The 12,114-nt window shown below is 38.1% G+C and overlaps 1 protein-coding gene across 8 annotated transcripts in view; it reads right to left on the reverse strand.

The window, feature by feature from the left end:
• The window catches only part of CTNND2 (catenin delta 2), a 1,048,486-nt gene that overhangs the window by 393,919 nt on the left and 642,453 nt on the right, over positions 1-12,114 (reverse strand). For all 8 annotated transcript variants that reach the window (XM_070476489.1, XM_070476490.1, XM_070476493.1 and 5 more), the window contains one exon: positions 4,165-4,420. In XM_070476489.1, coding sequence (XP_070332590.1) covers positions 4,165-4,420 — 256 coding nt within the window. The remainder of the gene's footprint in view (positions 1-4,164; positions 4,421-12,114) is intronic.

A 12,114-nucleotide genomic window follows, 5' to 3' on the forward strand; every position in this document is an offset into this window, starting at 1 on the left:
TAAAAGATGGTATGTAATTTCCATTTCCTTTTTATAAATATGAATGTCCATGCAAATATGTGCCTAAGAGTGTGGAGTCTGGCCTGCATATACATGGGTCAATTTTTCCAATTCTCCACTTATTTAAGGCACAAAATATGTGGATATCAGTTTCCTCCCACAAAGGAGAATTACATCAAAGACATAAGGAAAAGTGCTTTGAGAATTGTAATGTGCTCTAAAAATATGTTTGCAATGGTAAAGAGGCTTACATGGTTGGCTATTTAATAATACATAAAAAACTTTAACACATCCTCTCCAAAAATGTATGTATAAAAGTTAGAAAGAAGCCTAAAAGCTGAAAAAGTTTAAATCATAAATTATAATGCTGAGATACACTACTCTGAACCCCAGACATAAGATATTGGTTCTAATAACACTCACTTAGGAAGGACCAAAGTTCATTCTTCAAAAGAAGATGCAAAAATGCTATCATAAAAGAAGTATTAGATTGTGGACTACAATTTTAGACTTGGGATGTCTCAATTAAATCTGAACACTCTGACACATCCCTTTATTAAAAAAAATAACTCTACAAGAAAGGCATTATTGTATTTTATATACTCATTTCACATGATGCCAGGTTATTAGTTCTCTTTACACAAAGCCATAATAATTCAATTCTGGTTCTAGATCTGGTTCTGTTTCTTTTGCTTGTATCTGACCTTAGGATGGTGGTACAATATTTTTTTTTTCAGAATTGACATCTATTTAAAGCCAATGCTTGTAAGCCAGAAAGATAAAGACCAATACAGTATACTAACGCATATATATGGAATTTAGAAAGATGGTAACAATAACCCTATATGCAAAACAGAAGCAGAGACACAGATGTACAGAACAGACTTTTGGACTCTGTGGGAGAAGGCGAGGGTGGGATGTTTAGAGAGAAAAGCATCAAAACATGTATATTATCAAGGGTGAAACAGATCACCAGCCCAGGTGGGATGCATGAGACAAGTGCTCGGGGCGGGTGCACTGGGAAGACCCAGAGGGATGGGATGGGGAGGGAGGTGGGAGGGGGGATCGGGATGGGGAACACAAGTAAATCCATGGCTGATTCATGTCAGTGTATGGCAAAAACCACTACAATATTGTAAAGTAATTAGCCTCCAAATAATAAAAATAAATGGAAAAAAAATAAATAAAGCCAATGCTTAGCATTCTTTTTTCAGTTTTTAAATGGAAGATAATTGCTTTACAATGTTGTGTTGGTTTCTGCCACACAACAATGCTAATCAGCCATATATATATATGTATATATATACATACATATATATATTCCCTGTCTCCTGAGCCTCCATCCGATCCCCATATCCCACCCCTCCAGGTCATCAGAAAATACCAGGCTAGGTCCCCATGGTATACAGAAGCTTCCCACCAGCTCCTTTACACATGGTAGTGTATACATGTCAATGCTACTTTCTCAAATCATCCCACCACCTCCTCCCCTCACTGTGTCCACCAAGTCTGTTTTCTGCGTCTGCATCTCTATTCCTGCCCTGCAAATGGGTTCATCAGTACCATTTTCTAGATTCCGTGTGTGTGCCTGTGCTAAGTCAATTCAGTTGCATCTGACTCTTTGTGACCCTATGGACTGCTGCCCACCACAGTTCTCTGTCCATGGGGATTCTCCATGCAAGAATACAGGTGTGGGTTGCCAGTCCCTTCTCTAAGGGATCTTCCCAACCCGGCAATCAAAACCACACCTCTTATGTTTCCTGAATCACAGGCAGGTTCTTTACCACTAGTGCCACCTGGGAAGGCCCCTAGATTCCTTATGTACGTGTGCATGTTAGTTGCTCAGTCATGTCCTACTCTTTGTGACCCCACGAAGTATACAGCCCACTAGGCTCCTCTGTCCATGGAATTCTCCAGGCAAGAGTACCAGAGTGGGTTGCCATTCCCCTCTCCAGGGGATCTTCTCAACCCAGGGATCGAATCCAGGTCTCCTGCACTGGAGGCAGAATCTTTACCATATGAGCCCCCAGGGAAGCCTAGATTCCACACATACGAGTTAATACACAATATTTGTTTTTCTTTCTGGCATTAGCATTCTTAAAAATAACATAGTAAACTTGCAATTCATATAACACTGATTTGCCTATAGGTTTACACCTACAAAGGATGCATGGCCAATATACTCTTAGTCACTTTCATTTCTTACAGGTGTTTCTCTTTCTTGGTTTACAGTGGGCACTCATTAAATATATGTCACATAATCCATAACTTGAAAAGAGGATAGTCTGAGGATGATATGCTGAAAGAAGGAAAAAGGCTATAAAAGTGATAGCAATATAAAATGAAAAGTATATGCCATTTAATAAAAGTATAACACATTTAATACACAGTATGCAATAAAGAAGCTAAGTTGTAGTGAGAGAAACATAAATTTGGACTCCTATTAGGCCAAATTCCCCTAATATGGAAATTTAAAAACCTCTTCACTGAAGATTATATACTTATCCTCAATTTATATTTTAAATGTTAAATAAAGCACTGCCAATTCAATTATATATTTTCCTATTTAGCATTTCCTAAAGAGTGTGCTACTGTTCTATTTCTACATGTTTTCAATAACATATTTAGAAAGAACATTTAAAAATAGAGAGCTTTGGAGAAGGGATAGATTGGGAGTTTTGGATTAGCAGATGCAAACTATTATATACGGGATGGATAAACAACAAGTTCCTATTATATGGCATAGAGAACTATAGTCAATATACTGTGATAAACCACAATGGAAAAGAATATAAAAAAAGATTATATACATAGGTATAATTGAATCACTTTGCTATACAGCAGAAACTAACATATTGTAAATGAACTATATCCCAGTAGAGCAAAATTTAAAACTAAATAAATAGAGAGTGTTGTGTTATGTGAAAAGCATTCTACCCCCACTCGCCAAGAATACCAAAGGATTTAGGGCAAATTTCCAGACAAAGACGATAGAGATCCTTGTTTCAACTGAAAGCCTAGAGGAACAGGATGCTGAATAAAATGCAAATATAAGAATTTTTCTTATTTCTAGTAGCTAATGGTGAATACTTAACCATAATCCCCCTTTACAATGGAGGTTTTACCACATACAATATTTAACATAAGCCTTCCAAGTAGGCTTGAATTGTGCTAAAGAAGCTATCTTAAAGAATACCATAAAATGGTCCCATTCTGCCTTTTATGTATGTAGAGGTGATTTCTTTTTACAAAAGAATATATGCAAACCCCTCAATACAGTACATTTACACTGTGTGCTCTATCAGAGAAAATACCCAAAAATTCCTTGAGATGAATTTTAAGTATACCACCAGAATCAAGTCACATGCCTGCTATAAAGACATACCAGGAACCTGACATATCTATAGTATTCACAGATGCAGATATATATTTATGGGACTCTGTCTGCATAAATCAAATGCCTATGAATAAAACATCATTTAACTCTACAGGAATTCAATTCCAATTTCAGAAGTAGAGCATCACCAAAGCCTTGGCCACTGTTGAAACAAGAAAGCAAAAAAAAAAAAACCCAAAAAACCATTTCTCAATAATAACAACTTCTTTAATACATTATATTCAAATTTTTAATCAATGTCAAAAACAACTTCAGCCTAATGTTTATTTTCAGACACAAAAATGAAGGTAACAAAGGTTTTCTAAATTTCCAATTTTCAGTGTAACCTGTATACCACTCTCCACTCATGAACGGAAATATACAAGGTGACAAAGCGTGCTTCTCCTGAGACAAGAAAATATGTAGACTACAGTGTCTGACATCAAACGATACAACCTCCCATCCTCTGTTTCTACTTCATCACAGAAAGCTGTTCCAGATCTCACAACTAGCTGAAACCCTCAAGCATCTACAAATGTTCAGATCAGAAGATCGTCTTTGCTACTGAACCGCAGAAGGTACTAGGGATCCATGACCAACACTCATATTCCAAGTCAAACAGAAGATGATGAAAGTCAACTAAAGTCAACCCTTTCAGACTCCGCCAGAGACATGGATGCAATCAAGTGATGCAAAACGAAAAAACCAAAAACAATCATGCAGTCACAAGGTCTGGTGGGAAAATCTCTTTAGCAGCGATGGGGGGAGAGGAAAAGGCTGGTACCCACCTGGGATCTTTCTGAATGCTGTCGATGGATGGGGACCTGGCCAAGGTGCCTTCCGGGGGAAGGGCAGGGCCGGATTTGCTGTACGGAGACTCGACGGAAGGACAGTACTGCAGCTGTCGGTAGGGATCCGCGTAGCTGGAGGCCGGGCCGGCGGCATAGCTGGCCCTCTGGAAGGTGGCTGCGGCGGCGCTCTGCGGGCCATGCTGGCTGCCTGTGCGCTGCAAGGGGACGGAGTCGACACCGGGGGAGGACGGGGCTAGGGCAGGAAAGTAGGGACAGAGTAAAAAATTGAGGACCTGCTCACAGAAACGGTTCACCAGGTCTAGGCAGGGGGGAAATTACACACATAAAAAAAAACAACAACAAGGGTTTGAAAGAATTAACAAAATTGTTACATTTCAACTAATGCATCCAATATTATCCACTACAATGACAATTAGCATGCTATTTCATTGGCCCAAAACTTCGCTGGGGTTTTCCCATTCCATCTTAGGGAAGAACCTGAACGAACTTTCTGGCCAACCCAATATTTCAGGAATAACCCTTTCATCTCTAGGACCAAAATGCCTCTATGATGTGTTTCCTGCTTCCTGACTTCCAAGAAGAGGTTTGCTCATCTGACACGTAAACTCTGTATGAGCTAAAACCCAGAAGAAATGGAAGGGATATTTTCTAAGGACTCGTGGGCAGTGAGTTCTTCATTGTTTCTGCTGAGAAAATTCAGGCAGTGTTCATTCATGGGATGATAGATTAATTTTATTAAGGGTGTGAAACATATTTAGTAATGTGGTTAATTTTTCCCAAATAAAAGAAAACAAGGAAAGTTGAGACGGCGTGTATCCGTGGGGGTGGAGGTGAACGTGGGCCTGTAATTAGTGCTAGAGCATTAAATGCAGGACTAGACAGTTCTTGTAAAGTTCAACACCCACAAGATTTTTATATGTCTCTTTTTCAACTCGAGCTGTCATACTAACAAATATACTTGGTGAAGGGTAGGCATGCCAGAGGCGATGAAGACCCACCCGACTGCAACGCAGACAAAATAAGGTGCTGACTTGGCTTTTCCAGAAGTATTTGCATCTCTTCAATAACGCCTAAATTGTCGGAAGAAGATCTGACGCCAGTTACTAAAATCGGTTTGACTATTTCCAAGCTGAATTTCAGCTTTCTGTTTCCTTTCCTGGGTTCTCTGGAGTCTGTTTCCTATCATTATTTTTATCTGGTTCTCAAAAATACCTGACATCTAAGATTTAGGTGACCTATACAATGAAAATATAGCACCTTCCATATTAATAGAATGTGATTTGTTAATAACTATTTGATCATTATCCATGATTAATATTAGGTGGCACCTTTACTTTCTAGCTCAGAATGAACATATACACACTACTATATATAAAATAGATAACAAAAAAGGACCTACTCTACAGCACAGGAAACTCTACTCAATATTTTACAATAAACCATATGGGAAAAGAAACTGGAAAAAAGACAAATATATATATTCACATATATATATGAGACTGAACCACTTTGGTGTACACTTGAAACTAACACAACGTTGTAAATTAGCTATACTTCATAAAAATACATCCTATGTCTCGATATGACCATTTATAACATGCAAGCTCCACACAGAATTAGATTCCAATTATCAATCACATCCTACAACTCAAGACTTTTTGAGCACTACCCAGTGAATGGTGATAAACTTATTCTTTCTCACATTAGATGACATATTCAAAATCAAATACAAAAGAAAGAAAACAATACTAGTTTAATATTAAAGGAAGTTAAGGATTTCATGTCAAAATGATAAAAAAAAGTTGCAAAGTGAACTGGAGAAATATATTCTAATATGAGAACTGATTTTAATTAAGAGGTCAGGGCTTCTCATTTTCAATGACCTCTTAAAACTTAATCTTATAATAACCAAGATCAGGAGACCAGGTACCATGACACCAAATGAGAAAAATATTTAAGAAAACTTTCTAAACTAAAAGTGTGTATACTCCCAAAAAAGTCGGGTTTTGAAATGACAAGTGTTGCCTTGATGGATTAAGTTTCAAAGCCATTAGATTAGACTAATAAAAAATTAAGTTCATAACCAGATAATCTGTCTTATGTCTGTGCAGTTTCTGGAGCATTTATATTTTCTCCCAAATTTTGCAAGCATGTCTAATTAAAATTCACATTTTAATATTTATGAACAATGTGCTATATGTCATGGGAACAGGGATTTAAAATTCAGGCCAGGCATAACCATGCTCTTGGAAGAACAAATGCCCAGAGGTAAACAAAGTTTCATTTTCTAGATGAGTTGTGAAAAGCCAGTCAGCAAATTAAAGGCAAAAGGGAAAACTAACAATAACCTGACATTTTTTCAGATGAATACAATTTTTTCTTTCAGGAACTAAATATCTATATTAAAGCTTCCTAAAAAGGGTTACTAATATCAGAAAAATTATTTTCTATACAAAATTATTTGTTACTAATACCTTGAAATACAGTGTTTAACAGGAAGGGAAGGCAAAATGGCAAGGATGACAATTTAAGACTGAAACATAAAATGTAAAAAAAAAAAAGAAAAAGATTGAAACATGACAAAACACTACTGTTAAAAAATGATAACACAAGTTAAAAAAAAAAACTCTCAGAGGAATGAATGAATTTTAAAAGAATAGGGAATTCTCTAGCGATCCAGTGGTTAAGACTCCACATTCTCAATTCAGGGGGAACAGTTTAGTCCCTGGCTGGGGAAACTAAGATCACGTAAGCTGCAAGGGAGACTGGACCAAAGGTGAAAGCGGAGTGTGAAAGGCCATTAATAGAGCAGGAACAAGAAGACAACATCTCACAGTAAGAGGAGAAGAAAAGGTGAAGGGCAGTTTATGAATGTTGTTAGGCTCAGATATATATTCTACGCCGGCACTGGCCTTTTGGGGAGGAAATGTCAGGGAACTCCACATTCAGAGCTCGGCTTCGGAAGCTAACGATCAAGGCCACATCTGGGCTTTCCAGTCAATCATCTGTATCTGGCAAGTAACTGAGTTCTCAAAGCTCCAGTCTCCTGACTGTTAAGTGAAAAGAAGACAAGGGCCCAATGGGATGACTGTTTGTTTTAAAGGCAAGAAAAGCTATTAATGCCTAGTAAGTGCAAAACAACCTGATGCGAAGAGCTGACTCACTGCAAAAGACCCTGATGCTGGGAAAGATTGAGGGCGGGAGAAAAAGGGGACAACAGAGGATGAGATGGCTGGATGGCATCACCGACTCAATGGACATGAGTATGAGCAAGTTCCGTGGGGGAGATAGTGGAGGACAGGGGAGCCTGGCATGCGACAGTCTATGGGGTGGCAAAGAGTCAGACATGACTCAGGGACTGAGCAACAACAGCAACTATTATTACTACTATTTAATAATGCTGAAATCAGTTCACGTTAGGAAAGAGGTTGGATACAACACATGGAGTAACAAGTCCTTGCCTGATAGAAAGTGTGGATATCAGACTTTATAACTCCTGGAAGTGTTTAACTAGTGTGCACTCTTATCTCCTCCAACAACCCAATACTAGAATAAATTGCCAACATCTGTTGGATCATCAATAAGGCAAGAAAGTTCCTGAAAAACACCTACTTCTGCTTTATTGACTATGCCAAAGCCTTTGACTGTGTGAACCACAGCAAACTCTGGAAAATTCTGAAAGAGATGGGACTACCAGACCACCTGACCTGCCTCTTGAGAAATCTGCATGCAGGTCAGGAAGCAACAGTTAGAACTAGACATGGAACAACAGACTGGTTTCAAATAGGAAAAGGAGTACTTCAAGGCTGTATATTGTCACCCTGCTTATTTAACTTATATGCATAGTATATCAAGAGAAACGCTGGACTGGATGAAGCACAAGCTCTAATCAAGATTGCCGGGAGAAATATCAATAACCTCAGATATGCAGAGGACACCACCCATATGGCAGAAAGTGAAGAACTAAAGAGCCCCTTGATGAAAGTGAGAGTGAAAAATTTGGCTTAAAGCTCAACATTCAGAAAACTAAGATCATGGCATCCAGTCCCATCACTTCATGGCAAATAGATGGGGAAACAGTGGAAAGTGGCAGACTTTATTTTTTGGGGGGCTCCAAAATCACTGCAGATGGTGACTGCAGCCATGAAATTAAAAGACACTTGCTCCTTGGAAGAAAAGTAATGACCAACCTAGACAGCAGATTAAAAAGCAGAGACGTTACTTCGCCAACAAAGGTAGGTCCATCTAGTCAAGGCTATGGCTTTTCCAGTAGCCATGTATGGATGTGAGTTTGATAATAAAGAAAGCTGAGCGCTGAAGAACTGATGCTTTTGAACAGTGGTGTTGGAGAGGACTCTTGAGAGTCCCTTGGACTGCAAGGAGATCCAACCAGTCTATCCTAAAGGAAATCAACCCTGAATATTCATTGGAAGGAGTGATGCTGAAGCTGAAAATGCCAACTCTTTGGCCACCTGAGGCCAAGAATTGACTCATTAGAAAAGACCGTGATGCTGGGAAAGATTGAAGGTGGGAGGAGAAGGGGATGACAGAGGATGAGATGGTTGGATGGTATCACCGACAGCATGGACATGAGTTTGAGTAAGCTTCGGGAGTTGGCAATGGACAGGGAGGCCTAGCAAGCTGCAGTCCATGGGGTCGCAAAGAGTTGGACATGACTGAGTGACTGAACTAACTGACTGACTCTTATTTCCTTCCAACAACCCAATGCTAGAATAAACATGCTCTCACTTTATAAGTGGGAAACTGAGGCACAGAGAGATGCTACAACTTGCCCACGTTTGCCTTATATTTAGGAGAGAAGGAATTCATACCTTTGAGCCCTGTTTCCCGAGTTTATAATTACAACTACCAGCTTTATAAACTGGACCAGGTTTATAATCTCAAATATGTGTATTCCTGAAGTACCTAACACAGTGAGAAAACTTAGAAAAATTGATGAGAGGCCTAAAATTAAGGGAAATGTCTCCCAAAAGTATAGAGAAGAGATGGGTTTATAATAAGGATCAACAACTTTAATAATATAGGGAAAAACTACTATACCTTGTGTGCAAATTTATACTATTTCTTATTTAATTGAATTTATTGATATTCAGAAAAATCTTTATTTCTAGGAAAATCAAGTGTTTTGAGTCTTAGTTTAATCAGTGATATTATATTAAGAAAAAAGTGGGTAGACTACGAAATCTAAGGCAAGTAAACAACTTTCAGAAAGATCTTATTTAAAAATGACAGTTACATTTGCATCATTTAACAAATGGCCTTTCAGAAGTATCATTCCTGAAGCCATAGTTTCGACTCCTCTTAGGTCACAATACATAGGGAACCTGATGAGAATTTCAAAATATAAAATTAGAATTCAAATTGATGTTGCAAAATTCAAATAAATTTGAGACTGATCAATGCAAGGAAAAATAATGCAAAATAGCAATACAAACAGGGAGAAAAACAGACTATTTTAAAGGGTAGATTATATGATCATGTGGGTCTTCCCAGGTGGTTCAGGGGTAAAGAATCCGTCTGTCAATGCAGGAGATGCAGGCAACACTGGTTCGTTCCCTGGGTTGGGAAGATCCCCTGGAGGAGGAAATGGCAACCCACTTCAATATTCTTGTTTGGGAAAATCCCATGGATAGAGCCGCCTGGTGGGTGAGCTACAGTCCATGGGGTTGCAAAGGGTCAGACACAACTGAGTGACTGAGCATATATGATCCTATATAGAAGAAAATGCATGAGAAACTAAGATCTCAAACTCTCAGTAATACAATGATGCAATGCCTTATGTTTTTTTAAGCCTGATGTAAAAGAATGATTTCAACAGAGAAAGACTGAATTCTCCCTTTGTACCATGCCTGCTGAGACTGCGGTGTGGCTGATGAAGACTGTGACTCTCTATTAATACAGATACGCTGATACTGATCACACAATTAACAGACTTTTTCTTTAATACAACATTTCACTTCACTTCTGTCCTGGTATATGTTTTCTGTCATTTGAGTTAGAGTTCAGTTGACCAAATCACCCACCTTAGGGGATTACTCTACTCAATTGAACCTTCTTATGGCAAACATTTGAGGTGAAGGGTGCTTTATCAGCTCTGTAAACACTTCGTTCTCATCTTAGCTGCTCTGCAAACAACCCCTTCTCCCCTCAATCAGCGCTTACAACTCCACACTTCTGGTCTCTTTGGGGAGATCTTTAAAGTAGCCTCTTTAGCAGTTGACTTGATACTTCACCATTTCATGCTGTTCATGAAATTATCTGTTTTCCGTAGAGCTACACAAATAAAGGTTTAGTATGTAGAGAGAAGAAAAAACAAACAAACAGATGTTTTGTGTGTTGTGTTTGTTTGAAAGAAGGGAAGAGAGATCTTTTTCAATAAAAATAAAACATCCCATTTTGATGAGGAGGTGGTTACATGCATTATTTACTGAAAGAGGAAAAAAAAGAACAGAGTAAAATACAAGACTCTGGCACCTGAAGAAACTTGGGGGATGGAATATAAAGTAGGGTTCAACAGAAGAAAGAAAAACATTTATTTATCATTTTGTATTATTTATCTTTGCTTCCATGCATATTTATATAGATAGAAACATGAAAACATAAAATACTTTTACACATGCTATAAAATACAAAGGAAGCAAACAAAAAGCTAATTAAATAATATTCCTTCTGCAAGTTTAGAAAATAAAGATGGCTGAGGTGACAATGGGTCCAAGAACATGGCCTATAATTTTTTTCCTTTTTAGATTTTTTTTTTGATGAGGTATGTTTCTAAAGTCTTTATTGAATTTGTTACCATATTGCTTCTGTTTTATGTTTTGTTTTTTTTGGCCATGAGGCATGTGTGATCTTAGCTTCCTGATCAGGGATCGAACCCACACCTCCTGCATTGGAAGGTGCAGTCTTAACCACCGACTGCCAGGGAAGTGCCAGCCTATATACTGGTAAAGTTATTACTTAAATAATAATGACTTTATCATTTCAGAAATGAGGAAACTTTACTTAATCTACTATATTCCCAATAGTATTATCATCTAGAACCGAACCATAAATCTTTCCAATTTTCTGCATTCTGCACAGGTTGATCCTAAGTAAGCTCAACGGAAAGATGTTGTTTCAGTCGCTCAGTCATGTCCGACTCTTTGTGACCCCATGAATCGCAGCACGCCAGGCTCCTCTGTCCTTCACTATCTCCCAGAGTTTGCTCAAACTCATGTCCATTGAGTCAGTCATGCTGTCTAACCATCTCATCCTCTGTCGCCCCCTTCTCCTCTTGCCTTGAATCTTTCCCAGCATCAGGGTCAACGAAAAAATATCCAAGGGTAAACGTCACACAATTCTTTTTAACTTCATGTGTCATTATGTTTGTGTGGGAGAGGCATTTACTGCAGGATTTTTAGCAGTAACAGAATTGTTATTAGTGTTGGTGTTGACTGTTGATGTTGTTGCTTATTGCTGTTGTTCAGTCGCTCAGTTGTGTCTGACTTTTTGCGACCCCGTGGACTGGAGTCCACCAGGCTTCCTAATGTTATTGCTGCTGTTTTTAAATTTTATCAACCGATCTACCAGCAAACACTCTGTTCTCCTTCAGCTGTAATTAGACTTTGTATTTCTACCATTTTGGTGAATTGATATAGCTAAGAATCTGGAAGCTCTCCTTGGTTTTAAGATGATATTTGTCATTAGACTCATTAAAAATTTCGAAATGAGTAATAACGTACGCCTGACTTTTTAGACTTAAAAGAGGTAAAAATTTAAACTAAGAGGTGTTCTAATGGGAAGCAATCATTTTTATAATTTGAAGTAACAGCATTTAATAAGTAATAAACTGTTAATATTCTACCTTTTGTGGACTCAAATGATGATTTTAATTGAAAATGTTATTTATATTTTATTGAAGAATAG

This window comes from Odocoileus virginianus, chromosome 14 (genome assembly GCF_023699985.2).
Source record: "Odocoileus virginianus isolate 20LAN1187 ecotype Illinois chromosome 14, Ovbor_1.2, whole genome shotgun sequence".
Taxonomy (NCBI): domain Eukaryota; kingdom Metazoa; phylum Chordata; class Mammalia; order Artiodactyla; family Cervidae; genus Odocoileus; species Odocoileus virginianus.